This window comes from Acipenser ruthenus, chromosome 6, assembly GCF_902713425.1.
Source record: "Acipenser ruthenus chromosome 6, fAciRut3.2 maternal haplotype, whole genome shotgun sequence".
Classification (NCBI taxonomy): domain Eukaryota; kingdom Metazoa; phylum Chordata; class Actinopteri; order Acipenseriformes; family Acipenseridae; genus Acipenser; species Acipenser ruthenus.
In genome coordinates, this window is record NC_081194.1 from 53,757,203 (window position 1) to 53,779,831 (window position 22,629).

Here is a 22,629-nt window from a genome sequence, read left to right on the forward strand (position 1 = left end):
AACATTGTATTAAATTTGTAATTTTATGAAAATTATATATTTTTGTAATAATGCCCCTCGTTTTCAACTAGTCTGTATATTATAATGCCAGCAATACACTGTTTTTTCAAAACACCTTTATTTGTTGACTGACCTACAGTACATTGTTACTAGCGAACTGCTTTAAGAAAGATTTCTTCCTGAAAACGACAGTATCTCAGGGACTTAAAAAAAAAAAATGAATTCAATAGATTTTTACTGTAAAAATGTTATTTATGTTCTAATTAAGTTGTTAATGCTAATAAATTGGTAAAAACGGAACTGGTCATTTTGAAAAACAGAAAAAAAACAGAATTGGTCATTCTGAAAAATGGAATTTGCCATTCCCAGAATGGAAAATCAGGAGCCCTACACACACCCAAACAAATCCAGCTGGTAAACACACCCCCACACAAACCCATCTGCAACTATCGCAGAATACGTTTTTTTTTTCCTTTTGCATTACATTCTATAAGGAATAAATTATGTCAGCATGGTAAACAAGTAAGTACTTATTTATCTTTACTACTATAAACCGTGTTTAAAAAGCTTAAGCACTGTAGATATACATTTCTAAAACTGCATTCTTGAAAAATATGTAATTTAATTTTGAGTTTACTAAAACCAGCAATACACACACACACACACAGTTGTAGTCAAGTTTACATACCCCAATGGAAATTTATAATTTCTAGAAATTTTGCGAAAACAAATTATAGGAAAAATCTTTTGTTGCTTTTGGTGATGAGGAAAAAAAAAAACGTTACAAGAAATAGATGTCTACAATTATTTATTTCAGCAATTTTATTGCAAAACTCAAAAAATGCTAATTCAAAAGTATTCATACCCTGACAAGGAAAATGAAATAAATAGCTAGTTGAGGCACCTTTAGCAATAATAACCTCATTTAAACGATTAGTATATTTGTCAATGAGCTTTTGGCATGATTTATTAGTGATTTTTGACCATTCTTCAATGCAAGATTGTTCCAGTTCATTCAAATTCCGAGGACTTATCTTGTGCACGGCCTTCAACTCGTACCAAAGATTCTCAAATCTGATTTAGATCGGGACTTTCACTAGGCCATTCCAGAACCTTGATTTTATTCTTCTTAACCATTCTGAAGTAGATTTTGATGTGTGCTTTGGATCGTTGTGTTGGAACGTCCAGTTACGCTTTAAACCAAGTTTTGTAGCAGAGGGTTTCAGATAATTGGCCATGCTATGGAATCCATTTTACCATGTATTGGAACTAATTTCCTGTGCCATTAGATGAACAACAGCCCCACAGAGGGATATTACCACCATGCTTGACAGTAGGTATGGTATTCTTGTCTTTGTACGCCTCACCAGACTTTCTCCAAACATAACAACTATCAGCGTGACCAAATAGCTCAATTTTTGTTTAATCATTCCACAAAACCTTTGACCACAACTCATATCCATCATTCAGATGCTGTTTTGCAAACTTTAAGCGATTATTCTTGTGACGTTTTCCTAAGAGTGGCTTTTTCCTTGGCCTGCGACCATTGAGACCTTCACCATGCAATACTCGACCTATGGTTGAAATGGAAACCCCAGTCCGACTTGCAGCCAATTCACTTTGAATATCTTTGGCAGTCAATCTTGGATTGTTAGTAACCTTCCTCACAATTCTTCTACTTGTTCTTGGTGAAAGAACTTTCTTTCTTCCAGACCAAGGGAGCGTTGTGACAGTACCATGAGTCTTGTACTTGTAGAAACAATAGTTGAAATTTGAATACTCAAATGCTTGGAAATCTTCTTGTAACCTTCTCCAGCTTTATGACAATAAATAATTTTCTATAATTTCAGATAGTTCTTTACTTTTCCCCCCCATATTGACTTACTGGATAGCAATCATCCTATGCCAAACCCTTTTACACACTCTAAGAATGTTCACTACAATCCAGCATTTTCTAGACTTGGAATTAGGTTCTAGCACCTTGTAGACAATACTATCATAGCATCAAAGTTTATGAATACTTTTGAATTAGCATTTTATGAGTTTTGCAAAAAAAAAAAAACTGCTGAAATAAATAATTGTTGAAATCTATTTCTTGTAACTTTTTCCTCATCCACAAAAGCAAAACCTTTGCTACAAAAGATTTTTCCTAAAATTCTTTTTTTTCGAGAAATTTCTGGAAATTATATATTTCCACTGGGGTATGTAAACTTTTGACTACAACTGTATACAAACAGAAGTAGCAACAAAAGTTATTTATCTTCCCTGAAAATCCTTACATAATTGATGTCGCAATAACCCTTGATTATATATGAGAAAAATCTCACATAATTGACCACAGCTTGATACACTTACTTTTTATTCTGGGACACCAGTTATACAATTCTATAGTTTTTTTAAGCACCATTTAGTAAATCATACAATACATGCTGTTATAATTCTTGACTTCATATTTATAAGCAGTATCAAACATGCTCTCATTCTAAAGAACAAATCATAACAAATATTAGAAAGCAATTGGTGATGGATGATGTATTGAAGAAGATGCACTTCGTAGACTATCTCTGGGTGCAGTCTAGCATGTATGCATGTAGGAATGTAGGAATAAAACAAACGAAGAAAAAAAAAAAACTCTAAAATTTATGAAAATCCTGCTGGCTTGCATCCATAAATCCAGCACATACTTGCATGTTTATGTATGAGCGCTTTGTAAAATACTATGAAAATACTTCACATTTAATGAAATGCAGATGTTAGCCGATAATATTAAGACACAAGACTCCCACAACTGAAGCAACCATTATAAGGTTCCATCCACAAATACTATACAGTAAGTACTAAACTATAAATGTGAAAGGAATTCAAATAAGTGTCAATTATATTCCTCCACTAAATACTTTTACAATGCATTGTTATTTTTAAGCATTTGGGAACCTGATACAGTAGTTTCTATGGGATTAATGTACACTGAAATAGGCAGATTTTCTAAAATTAGTCTTTTTGGTTTTACATTTCCCTTGCTATCAGGTAAACGCTAGCTGCTTTCTTACATGCATTTCATCAGGTTTGCTCCTTATGCATTATTTAAATCACTGCTTCCATATGATATTCACTTCATTGCTTACTGACATTGCTGCTGAAGTACTTCTAAAAATTAACATGCATTCATGAACAGATTAATCAACATGAGGTATGCAGATGATAGTGTTTAGTCTACAGTGCATCTACCAGTTAGCAAAATAAATAGGCATTAAAAGATGTACCATTTTGGCAAAATGCCTCAGTAGTTACTGTAGTTTAAGGATATATAATTCTATTTTCCTATGGGCTTGTAGAGCATTTGTTTCAGATTTTAAAAAAAAACTAAAAAACACAAATAAACTGTTCCATGTTCAAGTACCTGTCATTACTTGTTTATAAAAAGATATGAAAAAAAATTCAACTGGTATAAAACAGCCGATACAACGTTTAAAAATTGCCAATGTACCTTTTGACAAATATTTTTTTCTTCAGTTTGAAATGTATAATGTGGTTATAAGCAAATATGAGGATCAATTAATCATACTGTTCATATGTATTCTTGGTAAATATGTTACAATATTCATTATTTAAATAGACAAATTCAAATTTTATCAATATCATGAAGACACTGCAAATTATGTTTTTCAAACATTACAGTGCATAAACCAGGAGAGCCCCCAGAAATCTTTCACATGATGGTATGCACAACACATCCCTTCTCATGCCTATAACGGTTTAGCATCATCATGCTGTAAAGTGTTTTTGGTCATAGCACCTACACTGTCACCTTAGAAAACTGCAGTCAAATTGCATCCCTGTTTCCCTTTCTAAAAATGAATAAACACAGGCAGTTAAAACAAAACATCAGTAATAATAATAATAATAATAATAATAATAATAATAATAATAATAATAATAATAATAATAAACTCGTGTCAAGATAAATGACGAGACCAAATGTGTAGGATCCATGTCACCAGAAGCCAGAGATACAATTACAGGCTTTTTATTGCACACTTTGGTGTACTTTATTTGTTATAATTAACTGTAGGTGTTTACAATAGCTTAAAGCAACACATATGACCATTTCCCTTCCCTTGCTTCAACCAAACGTATCTGCTTCTGTTTGCTCATTACTACCACTAAATAAACAGCACAATCCTAGAAGCTTCAAATGTCTGTTTCACTTCAACGCGAATGCGAGTCCACACTTATGGAGACGAAATTTTGCCAATTAAAAGGTACACACAGCGCGTAAGGCTGCGTGCGCCAATGGCATAAACCAATACTATCTCATATAGTTTCTAACTAAAAGGTTCAAATGCAATTCTTACAACATCTGCTACCCAACTGCTGAGAGAAATAACTACATTATATCACTCCTGAAGAATTTCGAATTTAAAACAGTATGTCCACCCTATGTATTGTATTGCCATATTGCAGTGTTAGCTGTTGCTTTAAAAACAAGCTTTCACAGGTCATATAAATTTAGTCTTGTGGAAGTACCGTGCATATGTGAATGGCTTTCCCTACTCTAAAATATACAAAAATATAATATAAAATAAATGAATCTAAAAACACAGTACTTGACTTCCCACCATTTTTACAGTTTAAAGCATCTGCTCTCAATGGCCACTCTGACAGTATTCCGGGTGGTTGTTTCAAGAACATTGTGTAAATACTGAAGCTGTAACTGGAATGTTCTCCTCTACTGAGAATCTGTGAAAACAGTCCTATAAGCACAACTACAATAAATCTAACCTCTAACCTGTCGTGTGGGCAACCACTGGATAAAGACCTCACTATTCTTCAGATTGATTTAACTCCCATGTGGTTTGTTATATAATTAAACCCAGGAATCCTAGGATGTCTTCAATCCCGTGCATGAGATCACATGAAGAGAAATGCTCAAGATCCCAAAAGAATTATCTTTATTTAAAAAAAATATATATCTTTTTACACACACACACACACACACACACACACACACACACACACACACACACACATACAGTGCCTATAGAAAGTTTACACCCCTTTCAAAATGTTCACCTTTTGTTGCCTCATAGCCTGGAATTAAAATGAATTAAAATTGTTTTTTTTATTCATTTATCTACACATCCTACCCCACAACTTCCAAGTGAAAAATATATTCTAGAAATTTGTAGAAAATTAATTAAAAATAAAAACTGAAATAGCTTGGTTGGATAAGTGTCCACCCTCCTTGTAATAGCAATCCTAAATTAGCTCAGGTGTAACCAATCACCTTCAAAAATCACACACCAATTTAAGTGGCCTCCACCTGTGTTAAATTGTAGTGATTCACATGATTTCAGGATAAATTCAGCAGTTCCTGTAGGTTCCCTCTGCTGGGTAGTGCATTTCAAAGCAAAGACTCAAAGAACTCTGGGACAAAGTTGTTGAAAGGCAAAGATCAGGGGATGAGTATGAAAAAATATCAAAAGGCCTTGAATATCCCTTGGAGCACGGTCAAGACGATTATTAAGAAGTGGAAGGTCCTGCCTAGATCAGGCCGTCCCTCCAAACTAAAGGACCGAACAAGAAGGAGACTGATCAGAGAGGCTACCAAGAGGCCAATGGCAACTTTGCAAGAGCTACAGGCTTTTATGGCCAAAGTGTGCATGTGACAACAATATCCAAAGCACTCCACAAATCTGGCCTGTATGGTAAGGTGGCATGAAGGAAGCCATTACTCAAGAAAGCCCACCTTGAATCCCGTTTGAAGTATGCAAAAAATCTAGGTGTGTAAAGTTGGTAGAGACCTATCCCAACAGACTCCAGACTCACAGCTGTAATTGCTGCCGAAGGTGCTTCCACCAAGTATTAACTCAGGGGGTGGAGACTTATCCAATTATGAAATTTCAGTTTTGTATTTTTAATATATAATTTTTTTCTCAATAAAAACTTTTTTCCCCTTAACAGTGGAGTATGGGTGTGTAGATACGTGAAAAAAAATCCTCATTTAAATGCATGAAACTCTGAGGCACTGACACAACAAAATGTGAAAAAAGTTCAAGGGGGTGTAGACATTCTATAGGCACTGTATAGAGGTTTGCAGAAGTATTCACCCCCCTACAAAGTTTTCACATTTTGTTGGCACCTGAGTGTACTCCGACGCTTTCAAATTAGACTTTTTATGTAGAATCTACACAAACTACTGCACATTGATAAAGTTAAAAAATGCATATAGAATATAAATAAGTAAGATTTACAGAGAAAAGCAGATCAAATCTCAGTTGCATAAGTATTTAACCCCTTTGCTACTTCAGCCCTAAATCAGCTCAGGTGCAAATGATTTGTTTGAAAGGTCACAAAATTAGTGAAATGGTTTCAGCCTGTGGTGTACTCAAAGTGGTTTAACTTGTAGATAATTTCCCTCAGGTATATAAGGACTTTAAAGCTGCAACTCGCATAGTGATCCAACAAAGCAACCATGAAGACCAAGGAGCTTTCGAAACAAGTCAGGGATAAAGTGGTAGAGAGGCACAGAGCAAGAGAAGGGTACATGAAAATTTCAAAAGATTAATTTCGCTGATTATCCCTCTCAGCACAGTGAAGTCCATCATTAAGAAGTGGAAGATGCATCATACCACCCAGACAATACTACTGGTTCGGGATATCACTCTGAAGCCAACAATGACCTTGAGAGATATGCAAAGTTCTGTGTCTGAGATGGGAGTCAGTGTTCACACATCAACAATAAGCCGGGCCCTGCACAAAGCTGGCCTGTATGGATGGGTGGCAAGAAAGAAGCCATTACTCAAAAAGCCTCATCTTAAAGCATGTATGAAGTTTGTGAAAAAGCATGTACAGTGCCGTGAAAAAGTATTTGCCCCGTCTGATTTTCTGCATTTTTTACATTGTATTTGGTCAGATTTTTTTGTGGGTTGTAGTAGTATATAGAGGGAGTCTGAGAGAAAAAAATGACACCAAAGTTTGGTGCTTTTCATTTGTTTGGTGTGCAAGGTAATCAAACATGCAATCTTCAGGTGTGAAAAAGTTATTGCCCCCCCTAGTTAACTCAACCCAATTAAAGGGATAATTAGGATCAGCTGTTTGAGTACTTTGGTTAACAACCAGGCCTGATTTGGGCCAGCCCTGCCCAATATAAATTTGACTAACTTTGGCCCTTACCATCAGAGTGAACTTGTCAGCACACAGGTTCTAGAGGCACATCATGCCACGAACAAAAGAAATTCCTGAAGACCTCCAGAAAAAAAGTTGTTGATGCCTATCAGTCTGGAAAGGGTTACAAAGCCATTTCTAAAGCTCTGGGGCTCCACTGAACCACAGTCACAGCCATATTGTCCAAATGGAGAAAGTTTGGGACAGTAGTGAATCTTCCCAGGAGTGGCCGTCCTGCCAAAATCTCTCCAAGAGCAAGGCGAAAAATTGCCCAGGAAGTCACAAAAACCCTAGAATAACATCCAGGGATCTGCAGGCCTCTCTCGCTTCGGCTAAGGTCAGTGTTCATGACTCCACCATCAGAAAGACACTGGGCAAAAATGGGATTCATGGCAGAGTAGCAAGGCGGAAACCATTGCTCACTAAGAAGAACATGAATGCTCGTCTCAAGTTTGCCGAGAAGCACCTGGATGATCCTCAAGAGTTCTGGAACAATGTTCTATGGACAGATGAGTCAAAAGTGGAACTTTCTGGCCAACATGGGCCCAGTTATGTCTGGCGAAAACCAAACACTGCATTCCACAGTAAGAACCTCATACCAACGGTCAAGCATGGTGGTGGTAGTGTCATGGTTTGGGGATGCTTTGCTGCATCAGGACCTGGACGCCTTGCCATCATTGAAGGAACCATCAATTCTGCTCTGTATCAGAGAATTCTACAGGAGAATGTCAGGCCAGCCATCCGTGAGCTGAAGCTTAAGCGCAGCTGGGTCATGCAGCAAGACAATGATCCGAAACACACAAGCAAGTGTACATCAGGATGGTTGAAGAACAAGAAATTTAAAGTTTTGGAATGGCCTAGTCAAAGTCCAGACCTAAACCCCATTGAGATGTTGTGGCAGGACCTGAAACGAGCAGTTCATGCTCGAAAACCCACAAACGTCACCGAGTTGAAGCAGTTCTGCATGGAGGAGTGGGCCAAAATTCCTCCACGGCACTGTGAGAGACTAATCAATAACTACAGGAAGCGTTTGGTTGCAGTTATTGCTGCTAAAGGTGGCGTAACCAGTTATTGAGTCTAAGGGGGCGATTACTTACACACACAGGGGCATTGGGTGTTGCATAACTTTCTTTAATAAATAAATGAAATATGTATCACATTATTGTGTTATTTGTTCACTCAGGGTCCATTTTATCTAATATTAGGTTTTGGTTGAAGATCTGATAATTCAGTGTCAAAAATAAGCAAAAATGCTGAAAAATCAGACAGGGGGCAAATACTTTTTCACGGCACTGTAGATGATACTGCAGACATGTGGAAAAAGGTTTTTGTGGTCAGACGATACAAAAATGTAACTTCTCGGTCTAAATTCCAAGCATTACGCCCGGCGCAAGCCCAACACTGCACATCACCCAGTCAACACCATCCCAGCTGTGAAGCATGGTGGTGGCCATCATCATGTTATGGGGATGTTTCTCTTCAGCAGGGACTGGGAAGCTTGTCAGGATCGAGGGGAGAATGGATGGTGCAAAGTACAGACAAATCCTTGAGGAAAACCTGTTTGAGTCAGCCAACTGGGGAGGAAATTCACATTTCAGCAGGACAAATGACCCGAAGCACAAAGCCAAAGCCACACTGGAGTGGTTGAACAAGAAGAGAATTAATGTTCTTGAGTGGCCCAGTCAATGTTCTGACTTGAATCCAATCAAATTTATGACAAGACTTGAAGATTGCAGTCCATCGACGATCCCAAACAAAATTATCGTAACTGGAGCAATTTTCCCGTTAAGAATGGGCAAAAATGTCACCATCCCACTGTGCAAAGCTAATAGAGACCTATCCAAAAAGACTCATAGCAGTAATTGCTGCATAAGGTGCTTCTACCAAGTACTGACTTAAGGGTCTGAATACTTATGCAACGTAAATTTCATTTTGTACATTTTCTTTGTAAGTTTTGCTGACATTTAACCTCCTCCTCATATAACATGTTCAGTTTAACCACTACAGCTTTGAATAAAAAAGTTTGTTTGAAAAACTATGCATATATTATTTGTAATTCAACAAAATGTGACATTATTGGTAGGGGGTGAATACATCTGCAAACCACTGTGTATATATGTATAAAGAATTACACTCAGTCAGGATTCAGTCAATGACCGACAAAAATAACCATTTTACAAAATAAGAATTGACAAATTATCAAAGAATGAAATTAAAGGTTATTTTGGTCTTTGAAATGCAAAACACACAGTTTTTTCGGTCTTTGAGTAAAGCGATATAATCAAATTGTGAAATATAAAATACAAAACAAGCAAAGAATGAAACACAGCTTCTTTAGTCTGAGCATATACACAGATGTTGCATTTTTCAACTGATGCATCTATGAGCATCAACAATTTACTTAAAGCCTCCATTAGTGTTTTCTACTATTATAACAACCTTGACTTGCATAAAGAAGGAAAAACATGGAGTGAAATAGCTCACAAAAACATTGAGTGAAATAGCTCGCATCACTTGATTTTCAAGGTGTGGTACTCGAAGTATAATCAGCAAGTACAGAGAAACATCATCTGTAATTGACAAACCCAGGACTGGAAGACCCAAAAAGCTGTCTAACAAGGATGCGCAATACTTGATGATAATATCCTTAAGGAACAGAAAGAAGACAAGTGTTGAATTGACAAAAGAACTGGCAGAAGGCACAGGTGTCATTGTCCATCCATCAACAGTCCAAAGCACCTTTGACCATTGTTCTACAGTCCAATTTCTGTGTTCTTATGTATATTTTAGCCTTAGTCTTTTTCCCCTTTAGCAATGGTATTCTTACTGCAACACATCCTTTAAGTCCTGATTTCAAGACCGTCGTATTGTTGTGGAAACGCAGGATCAATGCGCAGTTAGTTACAAAACTGCCTCTGCAATGTCTCTGCTCTGTCTCTCTCTTTGGCAGCTTGGCATCACCTCAGCTCCTTCTCCGTGTTGTAGCTCACTTGATCAAATCCTTGAACTTAAAACAGTTTAGCTGAAAAGCACTTTTTTTAAAACCAAGACTACAAAAACAACAATCTCCCTAACTTCCAAGGAATTGTGGGCTCTCTAAACGTTCAGTGGGAATTACCTTTTGTAATGTTTGTTTATCTTGCTTAATCTGCATTGGTTGCAGATGTATTCGGCGATATTTTGATTACTGTGCCGTCTTGTTTAGTAACAGATTCAAGTTTGACTGAATTTTGTAACCAGATATTTTCATGACATCTTTTTGTTTTTGATTAAGTGAACAATTTAAGTTGGGCTGCATTTTTAAGCAGTGTATGCCTAAAATAAGAATTTGACAAACGTTATTGTAGTTGACATTGCGTACGGTACATTTTTTTTCTACCGTACAGTATAGGTCAAAGTTATAATACACGATGTTTAACAGTAAGTGGCTATAAACAAACAAAAGTTAATGTCACATTATATATATTTTTCTACAGAAGTGTTTTTAATAGTACAAAATGCAAAGTGTTATTTTTGTGTGACTGTTTTAAAACAAATGTATAAAAATTGCTGTCAAGCACACAATATAATAGTACGTTATTCTTTGTATTCATTTTCTGAAGTAAATGCAACAAGTAAACAATACCTGTTCATTTTGTCATAAATACAACAAGTAAACGATATGTTAATTTTTTAACATTTATTATTATAAAACAATTTAAATATAGGCCCTATGTCTTGTTCTAGTAGTTTACCTGCACTGTCTATTTATTATCAGTATCGGCCAATATGGGTAGATAACCATCGACTATTGGTATCGGCATCGGCCAAGGAAATCTTTTTCGGTGTACCCCTACAAAAAACCCATGGAATCTCTTCCACTACAGGGGCCCGGTTATATATCTTAGCACAATCACCATCTGAGTTTTACAAGACACATCTGTAGTTTCATCTGCTTTTACTGACACGAATCTTGCATTTGAAACTCCAGTTGCTATTTTATTTTTGTACACGGTGAGCATGCAATCCAGAAGTTCATTCTGAATGGTCTTCAATGTATTTTTAGACACCGTTGCATTTGCAAGGTGTTCAGCTAACTGACTGTCTAATACAGAAAACTGATCAACTAAATCCAGAAATACTCCCCAATTCAAAGAAGACTTCATCTCATCATGACCTCTGAGATGTAAATCATGACTTCCACAAAACTTGATGCAATCAGTTATCCGAGACAGAACATGCCTATTCTTAGACACAAGCTCATAATGCCTAAGACCTGAAATATGGTAACCTTCATCAACCTGAGTGGCTATATTAACACTTCCCATCATTTTTAATTTAACACAATTCCCCATGTGTACAGCACAGCACTCGTGTTTCTTAGCCCTCTCTGACAAGTGTTTTAAATGTTTGATTCCATTTTTTAGGTCCATGCTGCATCTCCTCAAAATAATGCATGGGAAACAGAACAAAGTTTGTTTCTCTTCACTCACCATAGCCAGTCCTTCCTGTCAAACCATGAAGTACAGAAGCTTTGGTTTTGTTTCAAGTCACTTTGCTTGATTTTAATGCCAGGCGGTTGATGAGCCCCCAGCCTTTTAATCTTCAACTTTCTCTTCAACCGACAAAGAAAATTACTTCTTGAACAAACTGTCAATGTGATTCATTGTGGTGTCGTGTATGAAGTTTGAAATCTTTCCTTCGCGTAACAGCGAGTCCAAGACTGTGCCGACATCACCGCGAAGGACATTACAGTGCCGACCATTACAGCGACTGCCCATAACAGCGCTACGACATTACAGCGGCGACCATTACAGCGACTGCCCATAACAGCGCTACGACATCACCACGACGGACATTACAGCGACTGCCCATAACAGCGCTACGACATCACCACGACGGACATTACAGCGACTGCCCATAACAGCGCTATGACATTACCGCGACGGACATTACGACTGCCCATAACAGCGCTACAACATCACCGCGATGGACATTACAGCGACTGCCCATAACAGCGCTACGACATCATCACGACGGACATTACAGCGACTGCCCATAACAGCGCTACCACATCATCATGACGGACATTACAGCGACTGTCCATAACAGCGCTACGACATCACCACGACGGACATTACAGCGACTGCCCATAACAGCGCTACCACATCACCGTGCTGAACTACAATTCCCAGAAGACTCTGCGAAGTTCACAATAGCGTCACTTACCAGGAACTCGGACACACGACGCAGTCAGAGCGGGGTTCACCACAGAGTCAACTCACCAGCCACGTAAAAGGACACAGCTGTCATGCATTCATATTGGAGAGCTATTCATGGTAAATGACGCTGAGTGCAGTTGGTGGCTGCGTTCGCGTCACTCCTATAAAGTCTGCATTGCAGTCGGGAGTCTGCGCCTGACATCACAGTCTGCGTAGACGGAGCTAGGACAGCTGTGGGAGGTTTCCCAGCACAGTCCACTGAGCAAACATGGAGACAGACTTGATTGATTTTCTGATTGCAGAAGACGACAGTTTTTTTTTCACTGCTCCCATACAACTTCATAACTAGACTGGTAAATACAGTAAGTGAAACCTCCATGCAATAGAACCGTGTTTCCACAAGCATTTTTTATGCAGATGGGCTGCATATCACTTTTTTCCCCCCCACTTGAAGAATGATATTCAGCACATGTTTTGATTATAAATAAATAAATAAATAAATAAATATTATTTTTATATATATATATATATATATATATATATATATATATATATATGATTTCTCCTCCACAGGACATCTGGGATTGAGGACCGATACAAGGACATGACTTTTTTTTTTTAATGTATATTTTGTACAGATCTGTTTTTTAATTAGAGGTTAACTTTATATTGTTGTCCTTGTTTCTCTGCCCTGTAGTATCTCTACTGAACCCACGGTTTTCTTTCTAGCATGACGCTTTTATCCAGAGCGAGTTCCCTTTTATTATTTGAAATTAAAATGTTGTAGTTAGATAATTCCCATTTATGTACTTGCTGGGCATGTACCTTATTATTATTATTATTATTATTATTATTATTATTATTATTATTATTATTATTATTATTATTATTTCTAGTACTACTGCTAATCAGGGTCTGTAAACTATTTCTATATACACACACACACACACACACACACACGAGGAAGCACTGTACCTACATATTAGTCAGTTATGAACGTTTACATAAGGCCCATATTCCATCTAATATGTGATATAAGATCTTACTGGAATCCATATATACGATTGTTCGACGAGCAGCTCTGAAAATAAAACGGAATGAATTTGGCTTGGTTAAAGCTTTCCATATTTCCCCAAGACAGTGGTTGAGTTGTTATTACTATCAAGATGAATAAATACAAAACAAAACACTTGAGGTTGAAGAAACATATGGTTTTAAAACCATGGTTCAAAGAAAACAGCATGGCTACCAAAATACTTAATTAGTTACTGCAAGTAGTGCATTATCAGCTACCATCTCTTGAATAGTTTAACAATATGTAAATAATTCAGATGCTTAAATTTCCTTTGTGGAACACAAGCTTATTGACCTGCAATCCAGAGATCCACCACAGTTCATTCAAAAGCCAGCTACCATTACGAGGGTAATAAATTTATTATTTATTGCTGGACCTTGAATGTATGGCTGTGAAAAATAAAAACTAAAATTGTGAAGGTATCAGTTCTAGGTTAATAATCAAATAATTGTATTAAAATGAAACGAATATTTTAACCATGAGAAAGAGAGAGCGATACAGGATATGATGGAGGTATATATATATATATATATATATATATATATATATTACACACACACACACACACACACACACACACACACACACACACACAGTATATAGACATGGGTATAGAATCCGGAAATACCTGGGTCTTTTTGGGGTAATTAAAAAAAAAAAAAGAAAAGAAAAAAAAAATAAAATAAAAAAAAAATTAATGTTTTAAGTGCATGATACATATTTAAATACTATATAGTAAACAATTAGTCCCTTTAGATCTGTAGACTTGTGTAGCCTTTTTAAGTACTGGAAACATCGAAATAATAATAATAATAATAATAATAATAATAATCTCAGTTTGATCCATTAATAAACCTTAAAACATAAAGCAAGTATGCTAGTTAAACTCACTGTCAACAGATCCCAAACCAACCAAACAACTTAAATTAAACACTAATCTAAACAGGGTACAGCCATAACACTGAACAACAATGAATTGAAAGCACTTAAGAATTTGCAGGCTCTTTTGTTGGTGTTATTGCATCCATGTCAACGTGTGCAATGTTAATGATGCTATTTAATTTATAGCATGGCTTGTGTTGCCATTGTACCACTCGTCACCATGGTTTGCTGATTCTACCTCCGAGGCTTCAAAGCTCAAAGGCCGATATCTGTGAACTTTGAAGGAGGGTATTTCCATGCTGTTATAATTCTTATCAACCTGGAAAGGAAACAGTGTAGAAATCAACTATGTGGGCCATCCCCAGTGGAAGGATCACTAAGGCACAGGTCAGGCAGTAAAATCTGTATGCAAATTAAAATAAATATATCATGCATTCCTTAAGCTGAAGCAGGGATTAAAACTCTTTACTCTGTAAATCACTCATATTTTAGTCATGGATTTTTTATTTTATTGAAAAAAAAAAAAAAAAAAAAAACGAAGAGAAACTTAAATGAAGAAAGAAACAACTCAAAAATAAAATAAACTTAACTATTTTGCTGACAAAAAAAAAAAAGTTAAATACATGCTTCAGTTAAAATAAGGCCCGGCACGCCTCAATTTACAAGGTTGGCAAATATATCTTCATGATTAAACACTGTCTTTGCAGGGCACTAATCACCTGTAGTAACATAAAGTACTGTATAAAGAAAAAAAAAGCATGAGGGATATTTTTACTAAATGATAAATCAAGAGTGTAATATGTTTGCCATGCTCTCTACATTCTACAGCCACTGGTTTCACCATCACACCATCATGTTCAACACTGTTGAGGCATTTTATTCAGAGGTCTGGAATGCAAAAGAACAAATCATGGGAGTTGCAAAATGACTTATGGAATGTAGAATTCTTGGACTTTCAACAGCATGTGGTTTTCATGGTTGAAGGCACTACACTCTCCCCACTGGTTTCCATGTATCTAAACAATGACTGCGATTTTCACTCCAACAGTAAATACACACTGCCCACACCTACTGTTGATAACAAGCAGGAATGCATTGGTTTACTGATTTATTTTCACGTTTGCTAGATCCACCCTTTTATTATTGTTCCAATGACCTGCTAATGTGTGCATTTGATTTACAACTACCCCCAGGTACTTCAAGACAATGGCCTACTTGAATAACTAAAAAAATAAAATAAATAAAAAAATAAACTTAAACAATTGTGGGTCAGTCATTGACTGTCATCTTAGAAAGAGAAAAAAGAAAAACAATGGTTCACCATTTACTACCCACTGAGTGCGTCTGCTGTTCAGTTGGCTGAATGACATACAAGCCACTGTATGGAGGTGTGTTAGGCTTTTTCTGAATGGGATAAAGACATAGATTTAAGAATCAAGACAGATCTAGATACAAGCAAAATGGCTGATAACTGGCATCACACAGACAGCACCTGCTTTTGTTAATTGTGCAGTTATGCGTTTGCTTAAATAAAAGAAAAAAAGTGCAAATGTTTTTTTCAACCCCCTTTTTAATGACAAGTTTAAACACTTTAAATAGCTAAGCTCGGCTCAACTAAGAACCTCGGAGTCACCCTGGACCCCTGCCTCTCTTATTCCCAGCACATCTCCACTCTGGCACGCACTTGCCGATTCTTCCTGAGCAACATACGAAGAATCCGACCCTTCCTCACCAACTACGCAACACAGCTCCTGGTCCAAGCCCTGGTACTCTCCCGCCTAGACTACTGCAACTCCCTACTGGCTGGCCTCCCTGCGTCCGCCACCCGTCCGCTCCAGCTCATCCAGAACTCCGCTGCTCGCCTGGTGTTCTCTCTGCCTCGCTTCTCCCATGCAACTACACCGCTCCGCTCACTCCACTGGCTCCCGATCACCAATCGCATCCAGTTCAAGACTCTTGTACTAGCCTACAGATGCCTTGACCAGACTGCACCCAGCTACCTCCAGACCCTCATCTCTCCCTACACCCCCACTCGACCTCTCCGCTCCTCCTGCACTAGAAGACTGGCTCTACCTACTTTACGCTCCCCTGCCTCCAGAGCCCGTTCCTTCTCCACCCTCGCCCCGCAGTGGTGGAATGACCTTCCTACAGATGTCAGGACTGCCCAGTCCCTGACCACCTTCCGGCGCCTCCTCAAGACTCACCTCTTCAAACAGCACCTGTAGAACTCCTGTTTTTTTCCCCCTGGACCCTTATCACTCTTCCTTAAATGGGCTTTACTTGCTCTTATCTGCCCCCTATTTTACTGCATTAAATCCTGTACTTTAGAGTACTGTAATCTGACAAGTGTTATTTAATCTGTAGTATTTTGTATTTAATTCTATCCTGATCCAACTATCACTGACACTTATCTGCCACGTTATTGAATCGTATTTTGTCATACTTGTACTTGCTAGAACCAAAGTCATTGTATTTATCTTGCTCTTAATTGTATTATTACTTGTACTGTGATTTTTTAAATGTATTTTTGTTTATGACTGTAAGTCGCCCTGGATAAGGGCGTCTGCTAAGAAATAAATAATAATAATAATAATAATAATAATAATAATAATAATAAACATAAATACTGTACCCGCTGCACAAAATGTCAATATTGCTTTACACAATAGTTAAAGCTAGTGACCACGTTGCAAATGGAGACCAGCTTCTCCTCTAATCAATTGTTAATTGACACTGAAAGGAGAGGTCAGGGACACACTGCTTCCATTTGTGAAATGGATGCTTTCTGAATTTGAGGGAAATCATTTAAAATACATACAAAAGGTTAAATAACAAAACAGAACTCAAAAAGGACTGTTAAGGTTACCCATAGGGAAAATGTTCAGACAGGAACAAATATCTGTGAAATGTTTATTTAAAAAAAAAAAAAAAAGCTCAAAAAACAATAATGCTGCTTTTTCCTTGTGCTTCTTATGAGGCATGATTGCTACTGTAGCTACCAAAATCCTTTCATCAAAACACAGTCACTATAGTTAACTGTATATGACACATCAGCCAAAAGCAAAATGACTATTGCACTAGATCATCTTATTAATATTTAAACACTGTGGAAGGTGTAAGTTCAAACACATAGTTATGAGATGTGTCACAAAGGATGTTTACCTCATGACATAGACTGTGAAATGGGAAGGGCTTGCGTAGTTAATTGCCACATGCATGTGGTTTTACACAGAGATGCAAGTGAGACTGATTTAAAATGTGTACCAAGACCTTTGGAATGATGGCATTAGTTGCAATGACATGTCCCCTTACCTGCTAAAGCTTTGATACGGGATCGCTCAAACAGCCGGGCAGAGCTGTTCTCATTGTCCCACTCATCTGCGTCCCAACGGTTGTTGACGTCGCTATACTGATGTTGGATCTCCATATGGTCTAATTCTGTCGCTACTGCTGATGTCATGATGACCCTTAAGAATTGCTCCTCGTCATCAGCTTCTTTTCATGAAGCCCTGATTAAATAAAAAAAAATAAAAATTAAAAAAAGGTTATTTTAAAATGACTGGAATAAAATAAATAAGCAGTTTGTGAACATTATCCACTAATTAATTTGACAAAGACCACGATACACAATTTCTGGTAGTTTAACAAACACTCTTCATGAAAAAAACAAAAGCACTTAAACAATTTTAAATGTATCCATGACAAATGTATTGACACCCTTGCTTTAGTATGTCATCTGTTCTCCTTTTGCTTTTATTATGGCTTTCAGACATTTATGATAATTCTTAAAGGGTATGTTACATCGTGTTGGTGACATCCAGGCCCATTCTGTCTTCATATTTCCTTCAGCTCAAACAGATTGGATAGACCATGCTTGGCTACACCTTTTCAGACCAGTCCAAACATACATACTGGATTGAGATCTGGTGATTACAGAGGCCATTCCAGAACTTATCTTCGTTTTCTTCAAGAACTGCAGAGTTGACTTAACCGTATGTTTTGGGTCGTTGTCGTGTTGGTAGATAAACTGCCTGCCAATCAGCCTACGAGCAAAGGGTATCATTGTACTCCGTAGAATGTCTTGATACATGGCTGCATTCATTAGATCTTCAAATCACAGAATGTCTCCTGTCCCTGAACTGTCGAAACACCCCCATATCATGATCAAGCCACCTCCATGTTTAACTGCAGGTACAAGGTTTTCTTCATTGAAGGTTTTCCCTTTTTTTTGTCTCCAAACATACTATGGTCAATTACATTTCAGACTCATCGGACCAGAGAATGTTGTTGAAGAATGCTTCAGATTCCTGTTCATGTTCATTGGCTTACTTAATACGGTTTGTTTTATACATTTTCTTTAAAAAGTAGTTTGCAGTGAGGTTACATGTATACCTCTTCTGTGTTCCGTGTCCTTTTTACAGTTCTTTCATGCACAATTATGCCTGCTTCTAAATCTTTAAGTCACTGGCTTTTAATCTGATTTTCAGCTGCTCGGACAATTCTCCAACCTGCTGTACCTGTTGTTTTCTTTGGATGTCCACTTTATTTTATTTGAATTTGTTCTGCGGTACTTTATTACTGCTCCAAATATTGCTGGATTTTGGTATTCCATATTTCTTTGATATTGTTCTGCAGCTATTTCCTTTGTTGTAATTTGCCACAAGTGCTTTTCTCAAACGTGAATCCATCTCCTTTGTTTTTACCATCTGCTGTGTTGCCAAAATGTTCAACAGATGTTGGAAATAATTACCTCTTTTTCTGGCTATTGACTTTAGAATGCAGATTAACCATGTAATGGTTTTCAATCAATACATATATATTTAATTAGTTCTATAATTTTTTACAGACAATGTAAAGGTGCCAATATTTTTGTTATGAACAAATATTTTAAAATTGATTTTTATTTATATAAACTACCAGAAATTGTGTGTTTTTGTCTGATATCCAAATTTACTGCATCAGGTACAGTACTGTATAACATTAACAGTTTACTAACAATACAAGCTTTACGATCAACTGGTCGGACGACTGTCTATAGTAACTTATAAAAGGGGTTTATTTTAAATGGCAATAAAGTTGGAACAAATAGCCATAAGCATAACTCCTTTTATCTAAAAAGAATCAGATCATGATAGCTAGGCCTACTGTACAGCAGTCAATTTTCACCTACTGTACAAAGCAGCTTGCCTTATGGTTATGGCAATCAGATTCATCTTGTGAGAGTCTGAATGGCTACACCATTATTAATAGTAGCACACTGCACATGGTTTGCTAGCCCCTTCTAGCACCAGCTGGCTGAGAACACCCTCAAACTGATCCTCCAATGCTGTACAACCTTGACCTTAATGTTTCTTCAACAAACTACTGTATGATAGGAAGGCGCCACCTATTGGCCAAAGGACAGTAAAAAAAAAATGGACTTGCTTTTAAAAAAACAACTAGGTTAAGATTTTAAAGTCAGTTTATAACACATTCAGGGAAACAGTACAGTAATTGCAGACATCAGTGTGTATTAAAATGCAGTGTTTGTATTGACTGAGTAACATCAAATCAAGCCTGCCTGCCCGACCCACAGTCCAGCTGATCCGCTGAGCCTGGGTCAGGAGAATGCTTGCCGTTTTAAATTTAAAGGTGCAGAGCGTCTTCATTGTAAGGAAAAAGTTATTTCAAACATCATATTTACATACCAATGTGTATAAAACATGTAGGTAAGCAGTTATATTCTTACATTTGTGTAGTTTTACTTCATGGGAAAAAAATACATTCAAGTTGCAGTATAAAAATTGGTAAATAAATGTGCATATCTTAAATAAATTAAGAGGAACAATCAATTCAGCAGTTATAAGCCAATTTGTTGTCTCCAAAGCAAGTATAGAGACTATTTTGCACTGGTGGAAGGATACAGTACATTAAATATAAATTAAAGTTTAAAAGTGTTTTTTTTCTTTTTTATAACGTCAAAGTAATTGTATAAGCACATTAACACACTCCAGGGTGTGCAGTAGTTATAAAATTACAGCACCTCCTTACATAAATCAGTATGTCTACAGCAGATGCCTCACAGATGTAAACTGTGACAAAATCAAAGTGGAGGACTATCAGATTACTTTTAAGAATTTCTTGTTAGGAAATTATCCTGCTGACTACTTATCTTTTTGCGAACTGCAAATTGCTGGCTCAGCTACCCCCACGAACAATGACATTATAACTTAGATAAGTGCATCCTCCTGTTTCTTTTCGGCAACAGCATTTGAAAAACAAAAAAGTACAGTACCAGGAAAGTCCATCTCCCCACCACTGGCGTGTAAAAATATTAAAAAGGTTTTGCTCTATACAAATGTTCTGGAATGCTTTAAAATGGCTCGGTACTTTTAATTGATCAGTTAACTATTGCTTGATGATATTATTCAATTATAGCCCATTTTGTACAAATACAAAAAAGGCCAATATTATAAAAAGGTTTTTGATGACAACACTGTGTACTGTATCTGGAGTTATTCCTGCACGGTTTCAACTGTTTTGTCAGTTTATCATCAAGTTTTACTATCAATGCAACTTCCTTCAAATAAATTATTCATAAAACAAAGGCAATCGATTTGGGATGCACCATGACATCACTTAAGGACATACAGCTAGGGATGGGTTGGTATACCGGTTTTTCGGTTTAGGTACATTACGGTATTAATACCGACCGTTCCTTTTATTCTACACCGCAATTACCGTAATTCCTTTATACACCGGTTAACACATTTTTTCAGCTGCAAACACGCAGCCTTAGCAAAGTGTCTGAGGAAGATCTTTTTGTGAACTGATACTGTATTTTGATAATGGTTTTTAAAGGAAACTGTCAACGACACAGACAGAATACACGTTTCAATTGCTGTGTTCTGTTACCCTGAGCTTGCTGTGCCGGCTGCTCTTGGCTGCTGTCTTTCTGACGTCACACGCAGCTTTTAGAGAAACGCCTTCTCCAAACCTTGCAGCGCAGCACACATTTGCAATGTATTTTGTCTGGGTTATCAACAGTCAGTTTAATGTAATTGATTAACATTAACTTTATTGTAAAATTATACATCACTTATCACAGATTTTATACATTATGTTTGTTTTAAATAATTGATTTATTTATTTAATATAGCGTTGACAAGGCTGTTCATGGCTTCATTGCATAATGATAAAACTAGGACCATAGATCCAGCTACTCTTGGTTTGATTGTGATGAATAACATTTGCATTCTATTTCTCCTGTGTATTAGGTACACTGCCTGAGTGTTTAACAAGGTGGCAGCAGTAGTTTTAGTGGTTATTTGCATTGCAATGAACAGACCCACGACTGCAGCAGGATAGCTTACTTATTATCAACGTAGTTTTGTTTAAACAAGTGATAACAGTATTCCAGTTTTCTTAGGTAAGTGAAGAAATCTTTTTTTACAAACTCCACATGTGTAATAATCATCGAAGCTTACTTGTGCAATGTTGTGACATGTAGCTAATCCAATAACACTTTTTAGTATTAAAATACATTATTTTTGCTATACATATTTTATTTATCCGGTTGAAACAATAAACAACTAACCTCTGCTCTTAAATAATAACCTGTGGTACAAGTTTGTGTTTTAAGCAATAAGACCGATCATTTCCAATTCTATTTACCATCAGCTAAACAAAAGTATTTATTTATTTATTTATTTAATTTTATACGTTACATGTTTTAACAAACTACAGCACCACGTCATTTTGAGCAAATAATAGATCTTAATACTGTTGTAGTATAACATTGAGAGTGTACAACTTTAGGTTTTTTTTTTAAATTCTGATTGTCTTTATAAAAAAGTAACGTACCAAGTTATTTGGCATAGTAAAATACTAAATACCAAATGTTTAAATCATTCCATGAAAGGAAGTGTGATTTGCTGGTTTTATTTTTGTGAATTACAGTAATTTAAGTGATTTACATGAGTCTTTCTTCATTTTTTAAGCCTTTATTTTATAGCTTGCATGATGTACTGTATACCGTGATATTAAGGTCACCACGGTGTTTTATTTAACGGTTATCATACACTGCAAATTTTATACCGTCCATTCCCTATATACAGCTATGGCCAAAAGTTTTGCATCACCTAGAATTTTAGCATACTTGAAAAATGGTATGTAATTCAATGTGTTAACAAAACATTATTCAGCAGGTTTCATTCGACCTTTAAAGCCAAATTATTTAATTCTACAGGGCGTTGCAAAATTGCTGCAGTTCTCATTGTATCTATCACAAAATACTGACCCATCATCAAATTTACATTTTTTATG

The 22,629-nt window shown here is 36.7% G+C and overlaps 1 protein-coding gene across 5 annotated transcripts in view; it reads right to left on the reverse strand.

Annotated features, from left to right (window-relative positions):
- Window positions 1-22,629, reverse strand: part of LOC117411414 (spectrin beta chain, non-erythrocytic 1) — a 130,439-nt gene that overhangs the window by 69,491 nt on the left and 38,319 nt on the right. For all 5 annotated transcript variants that reach the window (XM_059025510.1, XM_059025512.1, XM_059025511.1 and 2 more), the window contains one exon: window positions 17,638-17,834. In XM_059025510.1, coding sequence (XP_058881493.1) covers window positions 17,638-17,785 — 148 coding nt within the window. In that variant the 5' untranslated portion in view covers window positions 17,786-17,834. The remainder of the gene's footprint in view (window positions 1-17,637; window positions 17,835-22,629) is intronic.